We start from the raw sequence: 22,859 nt of genomic DNA, 5'->3' as shown, positions 1-22,859 counted from the left end.
CATCTTCAGACAAAGCCAGTTTTTCATTTGTGAATCAAAGATAAGCACCAGTCCTTGGGTTGGTCAAGACTGACAGAGGAAATCTTTACCTATACCTACCTAAACCTTTACCTTTAAATATATAAGGTTTTTTTGCGTGTGTGTCTTTTCTTTGTCTTTGTTTTTTTGTCAAATGTAGAACCTATTAGGAATGCTATGTCATGTAAGTCAGTACTACTTTTATTTGATCTTGCTTGGTAATGCCATTACCTCTGCCTTCTACATTATCTGTCTTTGGATATTCAGAAAGCACTGGAAAAGCAAAGCCCTCCCAAATGCAATTGTAATGTATATCTTTTTATTCACATACTGATCAATTTCACTCATTATGCTAAGTCAGTATTCTAGACTGTCCTAATTTTGATTTCTGTCATTGTAGCTTCTTACCTATCCTAGTTACTTCTGGGTTATCTGCAAAGATGAGAAAAATTTACTCCCTCCAATCGTTTACCAAATCAAAGTGTCCAGTGCCCAGGACTCAACAAGAATGAACTTGATAGTTGTCCCATGCACACCATCTCAGAAGAGATGGTCTGCACATCATGGAAAATCCTGCCATTCCTTTGCAAGAGTCACACACTTCTGGTTCCCAGATATGTGAAGTATGTATGTATGTATGTATGTATTGGCTTAGTTTGGATCTAGGATTTTTCTCATTTCCTGTGAGAGAAATGGAGGAGAACAGATGTTTTTGGCTATGAGAATTATATACATAACGATCATAAAGATAAGATGGGGACCCCTATTCAGGTTTTTTAAAAGCAGGGCCTCTTTCTAAATAAAATATTTATTGGATTTGCTACCCTTCATCTTAAAAAAAGAGTGGAAACCATTAAGGAATGATAGAGTTATAGCTGAAGAAATCCTGCAAACCTGGCTTTTACTGAATATGCTTTCAGTTTATTCTTATCATTTGCTTTGAATCATCTCCAATCCTGAAATCAACATGTTTCAAAAGGAAAGGGAAAAAAATACTCCTAATCGACAACTTGATAATTTAATTTTTGATAAATATCATGACTTTTTTTCGCATGATTTTGGTTTTTTTATAAATGTTTTATTAATTTTCTATTTTCACATATAAGTTCTCAATAGACAACGTGATGACTGAGTTCTGTAGTACATATAAGCTTCTTCCAACTAAGTTCACTATTACACCCGCCAGTACATTCTCTCTTCTTCTGGCAATAACCATTTTTCTGCATCAAGCAAATACAATTCTTATTATTTTTAGTAAACATACAACTGAATATCAACATTTGTTACATTTTTCTAATAATATCAATAATATCAGTTTAAAATATCTTTTCCAGCCAAAGCATATCTTATTTGCATTTGCACTCAATTTCCACTTATTTAATCTATATCCTATTTTTGCTTTTTCAATTTTAATTTCCCATCCATGTTGAAAGTATCCCAATCATTTATAATTTTGAAACAAGTTGTATTTGGGCAACCAAAAGCATCCCTTATTCAAAATTCTTAACATATTCTTATTTCCCTTTTTATACCAAGATATATGACGTTGCGAGTTTGACATGTCTGCTATAGGTAGTTCTTGCTTAACAACAGTAATTGATCCAATTGTCTCTAAGTGATGTGATCAACTAAGATGTCTTGTGATTACATTGCTTAGTGATGGCAATCTTAGCAGTACTCATTACTGTTATTATGTGAGAACTGCGAGTCATTAAGGAAAGAACTCAAATGACAGCAACTTGCAACTTCCTGCAACCTTCCCTCAAACAAAGTCAATGGAGAAGCTGGCAGGAACTCAAAAGTCCTGCGTGGCTTGTAAGCAGGCAGGTAAGTGGGTGAATGCTATGGAGTAAAGTGAGGTGGGGATGCTGTGCCAGTTGGGGAAAAAGTGGTGAAGTGAAGCATGAGTGCATGAAGGCTGAGGACAGGTTTAGCTGCGAAGTCGTGTCTGACCCATCATCACCCTATGGACAATGAGGACAGGTTGCTATGGCACAATACAAGTGCATGTGAGATGGGGAAGGAATGCTGCTTTGAGCCACAAGTGCAACTGGGCAAGTAATGGGATGCTGTATCCCAAGTGCACACTATGAAGAACAAGATCTGCGAATCTTGTACTCCATAGTGATGCTGCTTGGGGGAAAATGCTGTGAGACTAACTTGCAACTTTCCCTACCATCTGCCCTATTGACTTTGCTTTTGGAAAGCCAGCAAGGAAGCTTGCTAAGGGTTATCATGGGACTGCAGGATGTTGCAACCATTGTAAGGGAGAACTACTTGCCTAGCAACCAGATTGCAATCATATCACTGTGGGCTTGCTGGAATGCTCACTACTGGGCCATTGTCTGTTCAAAACTGGGCCGCAGGAGAGATAGGCAGGCACAAGCACATGGAGCTCCACTCCCATGAGTGGAGGGTGCTTGTGCTTATGTGAATGGAACTTCGCATGCGAGCACAAGTACCCTCTGCTCAAGAGCCCTTTGCTTGTACAAGTGGAGTTTTGTGTGCAAGCACAAGCATTCTCCACTCATGTGCTAAGCTATATTTGTGTGAGTGGAGGGCCCTCACATGTGCCACTTACACAAATAGAGCTGTGCTTGTACATGTGCACCTGCCACTCATATGCCCCTCCCTGTACCAGGCTGGGCCATCAAGCTGGAAAGGTTGGGGACTATTAATTGGTTCACAGAAGAATATGAATCTGATGTTGTGATTTATATTGATGAGCTGCCAAAGCGTAATGGGCCAAGATGTGACTATATTTCAAAATATCTTTTTACTGTACTTGGTCAAGTCCTAAGTTGCATGGTTGTAAAATAGATCAAAAAATATTTATGGAATCAAAAATGATCAATGGGCAATAGCCATGAAGTGCTATGAAGCATGCTGTTGAATGGAAGCTGAAAGGTGAAAGAGAAAAAAAGCCATTGTCTTTTCAGTCCTGTGACATTGACAACAGTGTGTACCACCATGCAATCTTCAACAGATCAGGTTCAGGTTTTGACACACAGAAAATTTGGGAGCATCCAAGACAAAGCAATTCACATTGATCTAATGACAGTTCAGGTTCTTCCTTAGCGGAACAGTTCTGTGAGTACCAAAGTAATTAGTAGTACTTTAGCTCTGAGCTTTTCAACCAGGGGTACACATACCACCGGTGATACATTGACATGTGGGAGGTAGTACGCGGCCCTGCCCAGCCCAGCCAAGTGTAGTGGGGGAGGGAACGAGCCAAAGTGGCACATTGTAAGACTTGTCTTGAGAGAGTCCTCAGGAGCTGCAGGGCGGCCTCAGGATCAGCACTTCTGGCACACCCGGAAGAGAAAGGAGGAGGAGGGGTGGAGACAGGAGAGGCTATAAAAGGAGTCAGTTTGGATGGGAGAGGGAGAGAAAAAAAAAGACGCAGCCTTGGGAAGAGGAGTCAGCTGGAGCTGCACCGAAGGGAAAAGAAGGAGGAGGGGGGAGAGGACAGGAGATGAAACAGGGAGGCTGGGAGCTGATCTACAACTTCTGTGGCAGCCATTTGTGCCGGGTGCGCACACAGGCAGCAGCAACAAACAGGCAAGAAATGCAGCGGGGGAGGGGTCACTCACCATGAGAAATGAAGAAAGGCAGCATTGGTTGGAGGTGAGGTACGGAGGGAGGAAGGAAGGAAGGAGATAGCAATGAGAAAGAAGGAGGTAGAAAGCAGGAGGGAGGGAGGAAGGAAGGAAGCATTGGAAGGAAAAGCTGGGGGCTTGGTTTCCAGCCAGGAGGTTATAAGTTTAAGGAAAAAGGAAAAAAAAAACGAAGCGCCACCATTTCAAATAGGTGAGAAAAAGCTGGCTGCTCTGGCTGCTTGAGAGGAGATGTTTTTTGGCAGAAGCGAAGTGCCATTTCAGCAGTTCGGTTCTGAATCTGTTAAACAACAAGCCGGGAGAGTGGAAGGATTCTTATGTGATTTTGTGACTTTGAAGTTATGGGATTTGTGCAATGTGGGCTTTGTGTTCTTAAGGAGTGTTTGGCAATTTTTATTGTGGCTGATGCCTGATTCCCATGTTGGATTTTGGGTTATAATAATAATAATAATAATAATAATAATAATAATAATAATAATAATAATAATAATAATAATAATAATAATAATAATAATAATAATAATAATAATAATAATAATAATAATAATAATTATTTGGAAGGGACCTTGGAGGTCATCTAGTCCAACCCCCTGCTCAGGCAGAAAACCTTATACCATTTCAGGCAAATGGCTGTCCAGTCTCTTCTTAAAAACCTCCAGTGTTGGAGCATTCACCACCTCTGGAGGCAGGTTGTTCCCCTGGTTAATTGTTGTATTGTTAGCTGTAAGTTTTGCTGCAAGGGATTTTGAAGTATTTTTGTCCTGAATGGATTTTGCCTCTAGCATTCATTTACTTATGAATGGAGCCATTTGGGGAGACTGCTTTAGTTGGCAGCCAGTTCTTGCTACATTTTTTCCCCTTAAGTGCTAGATGGCTCCTTAACTTTCTTTTCTAGCCAGTAGCTAATGCTTAAAGGGGAATGCACCTTTTAAACTTAGTTTCCTCAAGGACTTGTCTTTTCTGTCTCTGGATGCTTTTCCTTGTTTGATAAATATGTGGAAGAGGGAAAATATGGGGGGGGAGGATTAAAATTCTTTCTTCAGAAGGAAGGAGATGGGAATCAGAAAGACACAGGCAGGGAAGGAGGGAGGAAAACAGGAAGGAAGGTGGAGGGAGATTTTAATGAGAGAGAGGAAGGGTCTGAAGGAAATCCCGCCTTAGCACTTGGCCACCAGCAGCTCTGCCATTGACTTTGCATGTAAAAAGTTTGCAAAAGGGGATCATATGACCCTGAGACACTGTGACCATCATAAATATGCAGGGCTTTTTTTCTCATAGAACGTTCAGAATGGACTCCCGGCACATTTTTTGGATGGAACCTTGTAGGGTAGGCAAGGTGGTTTGTATGACATGTGTGAGTTCCGGCACCTTTTTGTTTTACAAAAAAAGCACTGTAAATATGAATCAGTTGCCAAGCATCTAAATATAAATCACATGACCCTGGGGATGCTGCAAAGGTCATAAGTGTAAAAAATGATCATAAGTCACTTCAGTGCCATTGTAACTTTGAACAGTCACTAAGTGAATTGTCGTAAATCGAGAACTACCTGTACTTTAGCACTTTTCCCCCTTTTTTGGTAAAGTTTTCGACACCTTGCTAGGTGGTACTTGAATATTACCATATCCTAAAAGTGGTAGAATCTGTGAAAAGGTTGAAAAGCCCTGATCTAAAACACTGGGTGGAAATTATACTGCCAAGAAAATTGCATCAGAATTGGCTTCCTATTTTATTTTTCAATATTAGCTGCTCTTTTGTATTCAGATCTGGTCTTAGTAAAATAATGTAGCATTTGGGGATGAAGATACATCCCAGCAGGCCAGCACTGGAAGCCAAGATGGAGAAGACCTGCACAGCCACCATATATTTCCCCTTGGTGCTCAAGTAGGTGGGTACAAAGGATATCCAGATACTGCAGAAGACTAGCATGCTGAAGGTGATCAGCTTGGCTTCATTGAAGGCCCCAGGGAGGTTCCTGGCTAGGAAAGCCACCATGAAGCAGATGGTAGCCAGGAAGCCCATGTAGGTGAGAACACAGTAAAACATAACAGTGGAGCCTTCATTGCATTGCAGAATGATCTCTCCAGTCTGTGAACGCATGTCAGAACCAGGGAATGGGGGAAAGACTCCTAACCAGATGGAACAAAGAATGACCTGGATGCTAGAAGAGGAAAGGATGATGGAATTGGACAAACCTTTCCCCAACCATCTTCTCACTCTGTTCCCTGGCTTTGTGGCTAGGAAGGCCAGCACCACCATGATGGTTTTGGCCAAGACAGAAGAGACAGCAATTGAGAAGATGATGCTGAAGACTGTTTGTCGAAGAAGGCAAGTGACTCTCTTTGGCCGACCAATGAAAAGGAAGGAGGTGCAGAAAGAAAGCAGTAGGGAGACCAGGAGAACATAGGAGAGATCCTGGTTGTTGGCCTTGACAATGGGAGTTTCTCTGTATTTACTGAAGATTCCCAAGACAAAACTTGAGATTAAGATTAGGAAGAGGGCAAAGGAGGTAAGGATGATCCCCAAATTCTCCTGATAGGACAAATAGGTGATGATTTTGGGGATACATTGATCTTGGTTCTTGTTCTGATGTTGATCTTCTGGACATCTTGTGCAGTGGTCTGCATCTGCAAAAGGACAAGTAATAGAATAACACTATGTCTGGGAGGGGAGGAAAGAAGGAGGTGTGTGTGTGTGTGTGTGTGTGTGTGTACTTTTCTGCATAAGTAGCCAAAGTTGATAAAGAGAGAAAAGGTAGCTGAGTGAAGAAGGGGCAGAGTTTAAAGGAAAAGACTTTTTATTTGCCAAAAAAGCTTGGCTCCTGGAAGATTTTCTTGCCTTTTCTCATCTTTGGAGGACAGTTGGGAGCAAAAAGTGAGATGTAGGGAAGAGGGATAAAAGAGAGAATAAAAAGGGAAAAAAGTTCCAGGGAAGAGATTTCTAGAAACCTTTGCTTCTTTCTCAAAGATTGACCTGACTCTAGTCACCCACCTTCTTGGGTGGAGATGCTCCCTTCTGCACAGGGGATGCAGTCATAACAGCAACTTGGTTTTTCTTCCTGGACCACCCTGTAGTATCCAGGCTGACAAGCCTCCACACACCGGGAATAAGGCCAGGGCTGAAAATGAAGAGAATTGGCATTCAGAAGCATTTGCACAACTGATCAGCTATGAAATGAGACATAGAGTTGGAAGGGGATTAGCAACAAAATAGGTATGAATTGTGGTGGTGCAGTTGTTAAAGGACAGAATTGCAGGCTAACTCTGCTCACTGCCAGCAGTTCAATTATGACTGGCACAAGGTTGACTCACGGCTCAGCCTTCCATCCTTCCGAGGTCAGTAAAATGAGGACCCAGATTGTTGGGGGCGATATGCTGACTCTATAAACCACTCAGAAAGTGCTGTAAAGCACTATAAAGTGGATTATAAGTGTAAGTGTTATTGCTATGTGCAAAACTATCCATTCCAGAAATGGAATGTTCTGGAAAACTCTGGAAGGTCCCTTTCTCAAGACCATATTATGCTAGACATTCCAGGGTTGGTCCAATTGTTTTCATGAAAGTAATTCTCGGATTTTTTTCTGATAGTCCAGACATGGTATTCTGATCAAAGAAGATATATGGGGGAAGGGAAGCTATGTTTGGAGCAGCATTAACTACTTCTCATTTGGAGGACTGACTTCTGGAAAATTGCCAGAGCAACTCTGGAACAACTATTTCATTACTATTCTGAAGACAAAAGGAAATTCTGGAATTCTCCAGCATCTGTTCTACCAAATCTCTGACCACAGCTTCAACTTGTTGAATCTATACACATCCAAATGAAAATAATACAGTTTTACTCAGTGGTGGGATTCACATATGTGAACAACCGGTTCTCTGTGTGGATGCCAGTTCTGGAAGTCCATTCTGTCCATCTATCTCCAGTCTACAACACAGTCCTTTCAACAGTTCCAAGAAGGCTCTGCACCCATTTGCACTACACAGGTGACCCTGAGAGCAAACCTCCAAATGGCCTCAACAACTCTTTAAAAGAATGCATATGACCAGCTGTCTGTAAGGAGTATAGATCCTTTCATTTTCCACCATCCAGTCAGAGCTGAAGAAGCTTCTTGGATGAGAAGCAAAATGTCTTCAAAGAAAAACAAGAAAATTTAGCTGCTTCATGAAAAAGCATCTTTGAGACTTAAGCCATCAGCCATGAAGATCTTGAAAAAGATACTCAAAGGAACAGAATAAGACAGGCAGTGGTTCTTCCTGTGACACTTTTTGGAAGTGAAAGTTGAAGAATTGAAGAAGCTGGATATAAACAATATTGATACCTTTGAATTTTGGTGTGGAGAAAACTTCAGAGAATACCATGAATAGCCAAGAAAATTAAAAACAAAAGGGGCAATCAAACAAATCAACTCAGAATTCTTACTCAAGGAATAATTGACCAGGCTCATATTATCCTACTCTGGAGACATTATGTGAAGAGACAGCTCTAAAAATGTTGGGAAAGGTGGAAGGAAAAAGAAGATGAGGATGTCCAGCAATAAGGAGGATGAATACAATCACAGAGGCAATGAGTGCACTGTTGGAAGATGAGGTTACCAGGCTAGGTAACTTCCCCTACCTGCTGCTGAAGATGTTACCTAGCCTGGTAACCTCAACTTCCACATTCAGAAACCAACCCACAAGCTCAGAGAATGAACCTTCACACTCATCTTACAACTGAGCTATAGATATTCACCACTGGTAAGGGACAGTAATCCCCTTCATGGATTACTGCCTTGTCGTGGCGAAGGGGCTTGCGTAATTCAATGAAGCTATGAGCTATGCCGTGCAGGGCCACCCAAGACGGAAAGGTCATAGCAGAGAGTTCTGACAAAACGTGATCCACTGGAGAAGGAAATGGCAAACCACTCCAGTATCTTTGCCATGAAAACCCTATGGACAGTACCAAAAGGCAAAACGATATGACGCTGGAAGATGAGCCCCTCAGGTCGGAAGGCATCCACTATGCTGCTGGGGAAGAGCAGAGGGCTAGTACTAGTAGCGCCAGAAAGAATGAAGCGACTGGGCCAAAGCCGAAAGGACGCTCAGCTGTGGATATGTCTGGTGGTGAAAGGAAAGTCCGATGCTGTAAAGATTTTTTCTCCATAGGAACCTGGAATGTAAGGTCCATGAATCAAGGAAAGCTGGACGTGGTCAAACAAGAGATGACAAGACTAAACATTGACATCTTAGGTATCAGCGAACTAAAATGGACAGGAATGGGTGAATTTAATTCAGATGACCATCAGGTATACTACTGCGGGCAAGAATCCCTCAGAAGAAATGGAGTAGCCTTCATAGTCAATAAAAAAAATAGGAAAAGCAATACTGGGATACAATCCTCAAAATGACAGAATGATCTCAGTTCGAATCCAAGGCAAACCATTCAATATCAAAGTAGTCCAAGTCTATGCCCCAACCACCGGTGCTGAAGAGGATGAAATTGACCGGTTCTATGAAGCCCTACAGCACCTTATAGAACTAACACCCAAAAATGATGTCCTTATCATCATGGGGGATTGGAATGCTAAAGTAGGAAGCCAAAAGATAACTGGAATAACAGGCAAGTTTGGCCTTGGAGTACAAAATGAAGCAGGGCACAGGCTGATAGAATTTTCTCAAAAGAATACGATGGTCATAGCAAACACTCTTTTCCAACAACCCAAGAGACGGCTTTACACATTGACATCACCAGACAATCAACACAGAAATCAGATTGACTATATGCTCTGCAGCCAAAGATGGAGAAGCTCTATACAGTCAGTAAAAACAAGACCAGGAGCTGACTGTGGCTCAGACCATGAGCTTCTTGTTGCAAAGTTTAGGCTTAAATTAAAGAAAGTAGGGAAAAGCGCTAGGCCAGTCAGGTATGAATTAAATCATATCCCTGTTCAATATACAGTAGAGGTGAAAAATAAATTTAAGGAATTAGATCTGATAGACAGAGTGCCTGAAGAACTATGGACAGAGGTTCGCAACATTGTACAACAGGTAGCAACCAAAACCATCCCAAAGAAAAAGAAATGCAAGAAAGCAAAATGGCTGTCTGAGGAAGCTTTGCAAATAGCTGAGGAAAGGAGGGAAGCGAAAGGCAAGGGAGAAAAAGAAAGATATGCCCAATTAAATGCAGAATTCCAAAGAATAGCTAGAAGAGATAAGAATGCCTTCTTAAATGAACAATGCAAAGAAATAGAAGAAAACAATAGAATAGGGAGGACGAGAGATCTTTTCAAGAAAATTGGAGAGATGAAAGGAACGTTTCATGCAAAAATGGGCATGATAAAGGACCAAAATGGCAGGGACCTAACAGAGGCAGAAGAGATTAAGAAGAGGTGGCAAAATTACACAGAAGAACTATACAAGAATGAGCTTAACGTCCCTGATAATCACAATGAGGTGGTCACTGACCTCGAGCCAGACATCCTAGAATGTGAAGTGAAGTGGGCCTTAGAAAAGCTGAGCAACAACAAAGCTAGTGGAGGTGACAGTATTCCAGCTGAGCTATTCAAAATCTTAAAAGACGATGCAGTAAAAGTGCTACACTCAATTTGCCACCAAATTTGGAAAACTCAACAGTGGCCACAGGATTGGAAAAGATCAGTTTACATTCCAATTCCAAAGAAAGGCAGTGCCAAAGAATGTTCAAACTATCGCACCATTGCACTCATTTCACATGCTAGTAAAGTTATGCTTAAAATTCTACAAGCTAGACTCCAGCAGTATGTGGATCGAGAACTACCAGAAGTACAGGCAGGATTTCGAAGAGGCAGAGGAACTAGAGATCAAATTGCTAACATACGCTGGATCATGGAGAAAGCTAGAGAGTTCCAGAAAAACATCTACTTCTGCTTCATTGACTATGCTAAAGCCTTTGTTTGTGTGGATCATAACAAACTGTGGCAAGTCCTTAAACAGATGGGTGTACCAGACCATCTTATTTGTCTCTTGAGAAACCTATATGCGGGCCAAGAAGCAACAGTGAGAACTGGACACGGAACCACTGATTGGTTCAAAATTGGGAAAGGAGTCCGGCAAGGCTGTATACTGTCGCCTTGCCTATTTAACTTATATGGAGAGCACATCATGAGAAAGGCAGGGCTAGATGAATCAAAAGTTGGAATTAAGATTGCCGGAAGAAACATCAACAACCTAAGATATGCAGATGATACCACTCTAATGGCAGAAAGTGAAGAGGAACTAAAGAGCCTCTTGTTGCGAGTGAAGAAGGAGAGTGGAAAACTTGGGTTGAAACTAAACATTAAGAAAACCAAGATCATGGCATCTGGCCTTCTCAATTCCTGGCAAATAGATGGGGAAGAAATGGGGTAGTGACAGATTTTATTTTCCTGGGCTCCAAGATCACTGCAGATGGGGACTGTAGCCAAGAAATTAAAAGACACTTGCTCCTCGGGAGGAAAGCCATGGAAAATCTAGACAGCACACTAAAAAGCAGAGACATCACCCTGTCAACAAAAGTGCGTATAGTCAAGGCTATGGTCTTCCCAGTTGCAATGTATGGCAGTGAAAGCTGGACCATAAGAAAGGCTGAGCGCCAAAGAATTGAAGCCTTTGAACTCTGGTGCTGGAGAAGACTCCTGCGAGTCCCTTGGACTGCAAGGCGATCAAACCGGTCAGTCCAAGAGGAGATCAACCCTGACTGCTCTTTAGAAGGCCAGATCCTGAAGCTAAAACTCAAATACTTTGGCCACCTAATGAGAAGGAAGGACTCACTGGAGAAGAGCCTAATGCTGGGAAAGATTGAGGGCAATAGAAGAAGGGGACGACAGAGAATGAGGTGGCTGGATGGAGTCACTGAAGCAGTAGGCGTGAGCCTAGATGGACTCCAGAAGATGGTAGAGGACAGGAAGGCCTGGAGGAACATTGTCCCTAGGGTCGCAATGGGTCGGACACGACTTCGCAACTAACAACAACAACAAAGGGACATGGAGAAAATTATCTGTGTGATAGCAATAGCAATAGCACTTAGACTTATATACCACTTCACAGTTCTTTACAGCCCTCTCTAAGAAGTTTACAGAATCAGCATATTGCCCCCAACAATTTGGGTCCTCATTTTACCTACCTCAGAAGGATGGAAGGCTGAGTCAGTTGGTCCGGATCAAACTGCTGGCAATTGGCAGAATTAGCCTGCAATGCTCTTCTAACCACTGTGCCACCATGGAAAGAAGGAAGGAAGGAAGGAAGGAAGGAAGGAAGGAAGGAAGGAAGGAAGGAAGGAAGGAAGGAAGGAAGGAAGGACAATAGGACACTTATATTTTTTATTTTTTTATTTTAATTCCATTTATATCCTGCCCTTCTCCGAAGACTCAGGGCAGCTTACAAGCTTAGCAGTAGCCTTCATTCTATGTATATGCCTGCTTATTAGGGCTTTCACACACACCCCAAGTGGCATTATTACAAAGTCAGCTTAATTGCCCCCAACAATCTGTGCTTTACAGTCCTCTCTAAGCAGTTTACAGAGTCAGCATATGGCCCCCAACAATCTGACTCCTCATTTTATTGACCTCAAAAAGATGGAAGGCTGAATCAACCTTGAGCTGGTGAGAACTGAACTTCTGAACTGCTGGAAGCCAGCAGGCTGTAGATGTAGTCTGCAGTACTGCATTCTAACCACTGTGCCATCCCTAAGAGCTGATGCTGACACTGACTTATGGCACATAGTATCAATCTTTACTCAATCAAAGCACAAAGCCTGTATTAGAAGGCTTTACTTCTTCTTTCCTATTAAAACCTGCCTCAATTTCCTCCACCCCTATGTTATTTTTGCCTTTGTTCTTTGGAAAGAAACCTAAACCCTGTAGACAGCCCCTTTTTGAGGGAGATGGACAGTTTACTGTAGAAATTGGAATACAAATAAATAAAAAGACCTTGTCCATTTTGCTAGGACTGAATGAAAAAAACCCCCAAAGAATCAGTCTGATACTTAGTTTGAGAAGAGACAAGACGCTCACTGAGCTGTTAAATGAAACCAAAGGGATAGGAGATCTTTTTTCTTGAAATGTTACTTCTTAAACTGAAGTGCCTTTTTAAGGTAGTTCTTAAAGTGAAGTACCACTTTATAATGCCTTGATAAAACCACACTTAATTTAATTTAATTTAATTTAATAATATTTATATACCGCCCTTCTCCCTGAGGACTCAGGGCGGTTCACAGGGCAGAATAAAATACTAAATACAAACGTTAAAACAAGATTAAATAATTGCCCATATTAAAACAGTTGGAATCAAGTTCTAAAACACCAAGTTAAAATTAAAACACAAGACTAAAAACCCCACCAATCCCCATCAGGCTAGGCCGGCTTGAACAAACAGAAACGTCTTGAGATCGCGACGAAAGGAGCGAAGATCGGGCGCCATCCGGAGCTCTACCGGTAGCTGATTCCACAGCTCCGGAGCGCCCACAGAGAAGGATCTCCCCCTGGGGACCACCAATCGACATTCTCTGATCGGTGGCACCCTGAGGAGGTGGAATATTGGAATATTGGTGGCACTTGGAATATTGCATTCAGTTTTGGTTGTCATGAAAAAAAAAATAGATTGAGATTCTAAAAAGAGTGCAGAGAAAGGCAACAAAGATCATCCGGGGACTGGAGGCTAAGACATACTAATAATGATTGCAGAAAATGGGTATGTCTAGTAGAAGTGAAGGACTAGGAGTGACATGATAGCAGTCGTCCAATAGCTCAGGGGCTGCCAGAAAGAAGAGAGAATCAAGCTATTCTCCTAAGCAACTTAAGCCAGGACAATAACCAATGGTTGGAAACTTAACAAGAAGAGAAGCAGCCTAGAACTAAGGAGAAACTTCCTGACAGTTAGAACAATTAGTGGAACTGCTTGCCTTTAGAAGTCATGGGTGCTCCAACACTTTACATTTCTAAGAAGAGATTGGACAACCATTGTCGGAAATAGTATAGAGTCTCCTGCTTGAGCAGGGTGTTAGAGTAGAAGACCTCCAAGGTTCCTTCCAACTCTGTTATTCTGTTATACTTCACCTGTTTATTCCATTGGGACCACACCGTGTCTTCCTTGTTGATGCTGAACATGACTCTGGCAGATTCCTTTCTTGCTAGACTTCCAAATTTCACTCTAGTGGCTGACCTATTAGGAAACCACACCCAGCTCAGGATGTCAAAGTCAGCCATCAAATTTCCATTTCCATCCACATACATTCCTTCCATGGTGTGATTGTAGATCTGGGGATTCTTCAGGAAAGGGTGGAGCTATAGAAAGAAGATGGAACAATGTAGAAAACACATTATGTAAATAGAACATCTGAATCTTTAATGGTTTCAGATATCTACAAATCAATTTGTATACAAAAGGGATGGTTTCATTCTGAATGTTTGAGTTTGCCTTCAGAATTTGGGATAGATATAATCAATCTATAGGGCAATGTGGTGGCTTAGTGGTTAAGAAGCTGGGTTTATCTGCTGGAAATTGGGCAGTTCAGGTTCAAGACCTCAGCACCATGTGACAGGGCGAGCTCCCATCCTTGCCACTAGCTCCTGCCAACCTAGCAGTTAGAAAGCATGCAAATGTGAGTAGATAAATAGGTACCACTTTGTTAGGAAAGTGACATCATGCTGGCCACATGACCATGGAAATATCATTGGACAGTACTGGCTCAATGAAATGGAGATAAGCACCACCCCCTTATAGTTCGCAATGACAAGCAGAATAAAATTTTCAGGGACTCTTTTACCTTACATTTTTTTTATAATCAATCTATATTTCCTAATTATGTAAAAGAAAATGAGTGAGCTTTGACTTATTTTCATAGCTGGCTTATTGATTCTGACAGATTTTGGGCCCCATAAAAATGATGCAATTAAACGATAAGGTAGGAAATACAAAAAGTGAAGCGTATATAAATTCTTTCCTCAAATATCAAATTCTTGACATTGAGAAAAGAAAATCTCCATGCCCAGAAGCAGAAGAGCAAGACTTAATCACCATTTGGCATAGTCAGAAACCAACCTAAACAGGGTAAGAGGAATGAAACCAAGGGATTTTATTAAAGGAAAGAATTCATGAAATATTATTGCTACAATGCATATGTCATTTGGAGAGAAATGTAGAGAATGGATTTTAGACTAGATGAGACTAGACTAGACTAGACTAGACTAGACTAGACTATAACAGAACAGAACGGAATAGAATTACAGAGTTGGAAGGGACCTTGGAGGTCATCTAGTCCAACCCCCTGCTCAGGCAGGAAACCCTATACCATTTCAGACAAATAGTTGTCCAATCGCTTCTCAAAAACTTCCAGTGTTGGAGAATTCACAACTTCTGGAGGCAAGTTGTTCCACTGATTAATTTTTCTAACAATCAGGAAATTTTGGAATTACTAAACCTGTGTACGGAGATTCCCAATCATCCAGGTCATGGTTGTCCCAAAGGTGCTTTTTCCAAAAACCAACCAGATGGAAAATTTTTAGCTTCTCATCCAAAAAGCTCCTTCAGAACTAAAGAAGCTTCTTGGATGAGAAGCAAAATATTTTTCTTATTTATCTGATTTTTAAAATTTATTTAATATATAAAATACAAAGAAAAATAGAAATAAGAAATTAGGACAAGGAAAAAGAGAGGGGAAAAAGAAAACCTGAGGTGCAAGGGAAAAAAAAGAAAGAAAAGGCATTTATTTCTGACTCTTTTTAGCACAGTTCAAGATAAAAACACTTCAGCCTCAATGTTTTGCTTTTACACATTAGTATATAATTAGCTGTGAAGAAGGAGAGTGCAAAACTTGGGTTGAAACTTAACATTAAGAAAACCAAGATCATGGCATCTGGCCTTCTCAATTCCTGGCAAATAGATGGGGAAGAAATTGAGGTAGTGACAGATTTTATTTTCCTGGGCTCCAAGATCACCGCAGATGGGGACTGTAGCCAAGAAATTAAAAGATGCTTGCTCCTCGGGAGGAAAGCCATGGCAAATCTAGACAGCACACTAAAAAGCAGAGACATCACCTTGTCAACAAAAGTGCGTATAGTCAAGGCTATGGTCTTCCCAGTTGCAATGTATGGCAGTGAAAGCTGGACCATAAGAAAGGCTGAGCGCCAAAGAATTGAAGCCTTTGAACTCTGGTGCTGGAGAAGACTCCTGCGAGTCCCTTGGACTGCAAGGTGATCAAACCGGTCAGTCCTAGAGGAGATCAACCCTGACTGCTCTTTAGAAGGCCAGATCCTGAAGCTAAAACTCAAATACTTTGGCCACCTAATGAGAAGGAAGGACTCACTGGAGAAGAGCCTAATGCTGGGAAAGATTGAGGGCAAGAGAAGAAAGGGACGACAGAGAATGAGGTGGCTGGATGGAGTCACTGAAGCAGTAGGCGTGAGCTTAGATGGACTCCAGAAGATGGTAGAGGACAGGAAAGCCTGGAGGAACATTGTCCATAGGGTCGCGATGGGTCGGACACGACTTCGCAACTAACAACAATAATGACAAATCTATCTAATCAACAAGACCAAAATCAAAATTTCATTTTTTTTATCATAAGCCCAAAATCCAGGTCATAGTTGTCCCAAAGGTGCTTTTTCCAAAAAAACACAACTAGGTGGAAAATGTTTCTCATCCAAAAAGCTCGTTCAGAACTGAAGAAGTTTCTTGGATGAGAAGTGAAATATTTTCTTTTTTTTTATTAAAGAGTTTTACAAAAAAATTTTTACAATACATATGAGAAGTGAAATATTTTCCAAGGGGAAAAAAACGCAAGAAAGTCCAGTTGCCTTTTGGAAGAAGTACCTTTGGAGCTAAGCCAGTCAGGTTCAACACATATATTTCACTCTTTGGTATGAGATGGGGAAGGGAATACCTGCCATGGCTGAAGCTTTTGAACTTCCAACTTATCTTTTCTCTCTGATATTGTCCTTGGGGATTTGGAGGAATAGGCCATATTTAAGGCATGTGCCACTGTCCAGATGGCATTGTAAGTTAAGGAATTGTCTAGAGAGAAGATCCTCTCAATCTTCTCTTGAGGTGCATTCTCCAAGTTCTCTTTCTCTGAACACCTTGTCTGGCCTTTCACAGACAAGGCTGACTTGGCATATGAACAATGAAAATGTTTATGAGCGAGCTGCCTCATAAGATGGTAGAAATATTTAAAACCATCAGATCTGCTCTTTTTCTTTGTCTGGATGAGAAAAGAAAAAATACTTCGAGTATATCTGAAAGGGAAATCACTATATATTATCTCCATAGTGAGGTCCCATAAAGCTGTTGTGATCCAGACTTTACCTAGAACAGGTGTTCTCAAAAGCTTAAATATATAATCACTAATAAGTATTCCATCTAAGAAAGATGTAAATTCTGCATAGTAGACAAATACATTGATTTGCCTCCATTTGTGGAAAACAGTAATCAGATAGTTGAAATTCTTGTTGTTCAGAAAGGTGGATTGTGCAAAAACAACACAAATGCCATTCTGTGCCAGCACAGGAGTGAAAGTCTTAATGAAATGTTCTCCATTATCAGTGGCTGCAGCAAAGACCCCAATGAACGTCCACCGAAAATACTGGAGCAATTTAATAATGCCCAAATATTGGGCACCTTCTTTGGGGACGGTCCGGGAAAAGAAAGGAAACTGAGTTTTATCATTCATGGATGGTGAAGTGAAAGTGTAGCTGATCTGAAATTGAAAATAGAAGAAGGATGCCTAATGATATGGTACTGAAAAAGTAGCATTAGAGCTCAGATAATGAGTGCATGATTCCAGACTAACTTGATGGACATAATAAGAAATTAATCAAGGAGAGAAGCAACCTAGAACCAAGGAGAAATTTCTTGACAGTGAGAACAATAAACCAGTGGAACGGCTTGCTTTCAGAAGTTGTGGGCGCTCCAACAATGGAAGCTTTTTTAAAAGCATCTCATCAATGGACATTATAAGAGCTAAAATTGAGAGGAAATCAAAGCCTCCTATAAGAGATGACCAGGCTGAGCCCAAGGGGGTCAAGCATGTCATCAGTCTCGAGTTCCTTCGTGTCAACAAGCGATCTACAATAAGTTCAGCCCTCCTTGAAATCTTTTGAATTCCTATCTACTGCCAATTTGCCTTGACTGTTAGTAGTTCAGATTCTTATAGAGAGCTAGCATGGAATAAACCTGTAGTCTTTTGAATAGCTTTGCTTTCTGATTTCCTGTGCCTAACACTTCCTCTTATGAGAAGTGAGAGAGAATGTCAGCATGAATAATTTGAGATCTGTCCAAGTATCAATTGTAAATAGAACAGAACAGAACAGAAAGGAATAGAATAGAATAGAATAGAATAGAATAGAATAGAATAGAATAGAATAGAATAGAATAGAATAGAATAGAATAGAATAGAATAACAGAGTTGGAAGGGACCTTGGAAGTCTTCTAGTCCAACCCCCAGCTCAGGCAGGAAACTCTATACTATTTCAGATAAATGGTTGTCCATTCTTTTCTTAAAAACTTCCAATGTTGGAGCATTAACAACTTCTAGAGGCAAGTTGTTCCACTCATTAATTGTTCTCACTATCAGGAAATTTCTCCTTAGTTCTAGGTTGTTTTTCTCCTTGGTTAGTTTCAATCCATTGTTTCTTGTCTTGCCTTTTGGTGCTTTGGAGAATAGCTTGATTCCCTCTTCTTTGTGGCAGCCCCTGAGATATTGGAACACTGCTATCATGTCACCCCTAGTCCTGTCATGGAGAAATTCTAGATATGTGGTCATTAGGAGTAGAAAAACAACTTAATCCATCAATCAGTCCATCTGTCAAGAGTGAAACATGGGCAGCTATGTGCCTCTCTGTTTCAACTTGTCGTTAGAGTAAGGCGGGGAGATGTATTGACTATGAATGGGTTAATTTGGAGAAATGAAACTTCTGCAGTTCCATGGAGGCTTGTGAGAGTACAGAAACCTTTCAAGATCATATCAACAGGTGGGAAGAAGAAAGTCAATAGTTCCCATAACAAGATAACTTTTTTATATGGTCTACATGGTTGAGCTGAGAAAATCATTGTTTAATACTGTAAACTGTTGCTTTAGAAATTCAAAATTAGTTTTACTTCCCATTACCACGCTATGTATTTAATAAACAGTAAGCTTTTCAGAATTGAATTGATCCTAGGTTTTTATTTGGATATTCAAGCTGGATGTTGACACTGTCAATCAATTAACAGCAAACAACGGACTGAAATCAAACACAGATGGAAACTAACCAAGGAGAGAAGCAACCTAGGACTAAGGAAAAATTTCCTGATAGTGAAAACAACTAATCAGTGGAACAACTTCCCTTACGAAGTTGCGGGTGCTTCATCATTGGAGGCTTTTAAGAAGAGACTAGACAGCCATTTATCTGAAATGGTACAGGGTCACCTGCTTGAGCAGATGGTTCAACCAGAAGACTTCAAAGGTCCCTTCCAACTCTATTGTTATACGTATGTTTGAGTTTAGGAATGTGAGTCCACGAATACCCAGCATTTGTAGACATTTCTGAGTAAAAGTCTCATATGACGAATACAGTGAACCACCCTTCCCCTGACATACCTGTGCTATTTTGTATATGCCCAATATAGCAGCAATTTGGATGGATATATCAGAATCAGCCTCTTCCAGGAGAACCAGCATGTTTTTCTTCCTTCCACAACTGTAGTTGGGAACATTGGCCTCTCCAGTTGACAACAGGTCCAACAGACCATCCAAAGTCATTCGTCTGTTTCTAAAGTTGTCCTGGAGGTCATATCCCAAAGTGATGTTGGGTAAAAGGTAGGAATCTTGGTTGATCTCCTGAATGGCAAAAAGGAAGGACAGAATTTTCCAGTACATCACATCTCCTTCCCTGAAAATATATGCACGTGGTGTCATCATTCTGCATTGAGGAAAAGTAATGTTCCTGAATTAAGGATCCCTGCCTAATTCCACTGCTCTACAACACTGAATTAAAACAGAACTCTAGAAAGAGACTCTAGGGACTCTGAGACTCTAGAAAGAGTGCAGAGAAGAGTAACAAAGATAACTAGGGGACTGGAGGCTAAAACATACAAAGACTGGTTGGGTATGTCTAGTTTAGTGAAAAGAAGGACTAGGAGCGACATGATAGCAGTCTTCCAATATCTCAGGGGTTGCCACAAAGAAGAGGAAGTCAACCTGTTCTCCAAAGGACCTGAAGGCAGGAGAAGAAGCAATGGATGGAAACTAATCAAGGAGAGAAACAACCTGGAATTAAGGAGAATTTTCCTGAAAGTTAGAACAATTAATCAGTGGAACAACTTGCCTCCAAAAGTTGTAAATGCTCTAACACTGGAAGTTTTTAAGAAGAGACTGGACAACCATTTGTCTGAAATGATATAGGGTTTCCTGCTTGAGCATGTGGTTGGACTAGAGGACTTCCAAGTTCCCTTCCAACTCTATTATTCTGTTATTCTGTTAGAACTGAAGCAATCTAGACAATGTGTACATCAAAACTGTGTCTTAATCCTAAAAATATTTCCTGGTACTGATAAGGTCTCTCTCTACCTTCCTGGCTTTTATGAAATGGCATTCTAACAGTCTGGTCACTCCTTGGGAACTTTGCAATTTATCATTGAATGCATGAATGGATTGTGTGGGAATGTGTGTGTATGAGACAAATCAGAAGAACAACTACATGAAGAAGGAAACTATTTGTCTTGTTCATACAAGAGGCTTAATTTGACTAGTGAAAGACCTCAAGGGGCATTCAAACAACTTGTGAAGCTTTGTTAGAGTGAATCTTACCTCATGTTTGTGTTAGTTAGTGTGTGGTATGCAGCAGGCCTGTTAAGTTAGCTTGGAAATTCTCCGTCATCCAGGTCATGGTTGTCTCAAAGGTGCCTTTTTAAGGAGGCAACTGAACTTTTTTTTTGAAGATGTTTTGCTTCTCTTCCAATAATCTTCAGCTCTGACTGGATGGTGGGGAATGGAAGTCTGCAAGGAATATAAAATCCTTCCATTCCCCACCACCAAGTCAGAGCTGAAGAAGCTTCTTGGATGGGAAGTGAAATGTCTTCAAACAAAAACAAGGAAGTCCACTTGCCTCCTAAAAAAGCATGTTTGGGACTTGCAACTGAATGTATTGGATAACCCCAGGAAATGGGTTAATTGAGCAATCAAGGGCTTGTGTGTGCATTGTGCAATTCTGTCCATTTTGCTTCATTAAAAGTGGGGGAGAAATATAACTCACAAATTGCTGAGCTATCAAAGTTTTATGGACTTTTCTACGTCAGTTGAGTGAGGAAACAAAAAACTGGAAAGAAGATAGGAGGTAAGCAACATAGCCATGTAAGATTTGAAGAAAGGACAGCAACAAAATGAAGAACCACAAAGAAACAGTGCTGTAACTTAAGAGCAAACTCACAAAAAAGGAAATGTATAGAAATAGAACAGTATAGAGTCATTGTGCAATGAGACTCTCACTTTCAAAAAGTTCAGTAATTGAATTTTTAAAAAGAAAACCAATTTTACACAACACCAGGTTGATTTATGCATAAATAGTAATGTGCCAAGGTCAAGTATGTAAGCACAGACTGCGATGTAGATCCATCATCTATGTGATTACTTACCCATAAAATTTTGTAGAGGGAGTCATTTTGAAACTAAATGGCTGAATTTGAGCAAGATTGGTTGCAGAGAAGAGTCCACCAATGAGATGGTGTCCTGGCTTGTAATGATTGAATGGGTCTACTTCATCCCTCCCCATATTCAAGAGGCACTCTGCCCTGAGTATCTTGCAGGTAGCCTGTGGCAACAGAAAGAGCAGCATGAGAAGCAGAAGCAGCCAGGCCATTTCTGATCTGATGGATTATAGGAAAAGCACAAAGTGTTTTGAAATAGGGTTGAATTTCAGTGGGTTTTCTAATGCATATGAAGCCCAGCAAAATTTTTCCAGTGATAGAACCAGGTTCAATACAGGAACACAATGTTTGCTGGCTGTGAAGCTCAGTCCAACTTCCCATGGGCACAAGATGTGTTTATGCACTAATGTTACTGCTGGTAAATATTACTACATGTTGCTCCTGATTCTGTTGTTTATTTCAAGACCAGTTTCCATAGGGGAAAAGAATCCCTTGGCATAAAGGTAATGAAGAAAACACAGTCATTCTAATAATTATGAGAAGCATGCCCTTTGTGAAATCTTCGGCTTTGTGTGAACCCAAGTGCTGGAACCTGCTGGAGAACTACTGATGCAACTCTTAGTACAAATCCAAGGAGAGAGGCTGATAAGTTTGGCCCAACTTTTTCTGGTGGAACTCTTTCAGAATGGCTAGGACCAAGACATCACCAGTATCCTTAGTCTGCAGGACATTCTTCAAAGCTAGACTAGGCTTTGCTTTCTGGACATTTGTGAAAGAGACATGATTCTTCTTACTTCCATGTAGTCCCATTTTTTTTGGTATAGAGACAAGTGGGAGCAAGTGACAAATGTGTATGTTAGAACAGAATAACAGAGTTGGAAGGGACCTCGGGGGTCTTCTCATCCAACCTCCTGCTCAGGCAGGAAACCCTATACCATTTCAAACAAATGGTTGTCCAATCTCTTTTTAAAAACTTCCAGTGTTGGAGCATTCATAACTTCTGGAGGTGAAGTTGTTCCACCGATTAATTGTTCTCACTATTTCTCCTTAGCTTTAGGTTGCTTCTCTCCTTGATTAATTTCCATCCATTTTTTCTTGTCCTGCCTTCAGGTGCTTTGGAGAATAGGTTGACCCTCTCTTTTTATTTTTTATTTTATTTTATTTTAATTCCATTTATATCCCGCCCTTCTCCGAAGACTCAGGGCGGCTTACAAGCTTAGCAGTCCTCTAAGTATTGGAACACTGCTAGCAGGTCACCCCTCATCCTTCTTTTCATGAAACCAGACATACCCAATTCCAGCATATTTTTTAGCTTCCACTCCCCTTATCATCTTTGTTGTTCTTCTCTTCACTCTTTCTAGAGTCTTAGAGTCTAGAGTTCAGTTTTAATTCAGTGATGCAGAGATGTGGAATTAGGCAGGGATACTTAATTCAGGAACATTTCTTTTCCTCAATGCAGAATGATGACACAATGTGCATATATTTTCAGGGAAGGAGATGTGATGTATTGGAAAATTCTGTCCTTTTTTGCCATTCAGGGAATTCCCATGTCTTACCCAATGTCATTCTGGGATATAGTCTCCAACAAGAACTTTGTTGGTTTCTCTGCAC

General features: G+C 40.8%; 1 protein-coding gene across 1 annotated transcript; it reads right to left on the bottom strand.

Annotated features, from left to right (window-relative positions):
- Window positions 1–5,343: 5,343 nt before the first annotated feature.
- Window positions 5,344–20,417, bottom strand: LOC308663052 (vomeronasal type-2 receptor 26-like; the record flags this gene model as incomplete). Its single annotated transcript, XM_081319194.1, has 5 exons — window positions 5,344–6,260; window positions 6,625–6,751; window positions 13,685–13,912; window positions 19,204–19,495; window positions 20,413–20,417. 5 exons carry the CDS (start codon window positions 20,415–20,417, stop codon window positions 5,344–5,346), a joined length of 1,569 nt encoding a protein of 522 aa, XP_081175320.1.
- Between the last annotated feature and the right edge of the window lie 2,442 nt (window positions 20,418–22,859).

Source organism: Vipera berus (assembly GCF_964194415.1).
Source record: "Vipera berus genome assembly, chromosome: 2".
Classification (NCBI taxonomy): Eukaryota; Metazoa; Chordata; class Lepidosauria; order Squamata; family Viperidae; genus Vipera; species Vipera berus.
The sequence above is the reverse complement of the archived record's forward strand: the minus strand, read 5'-3'. Positions and strand labels throughout refer to the sequence as shown.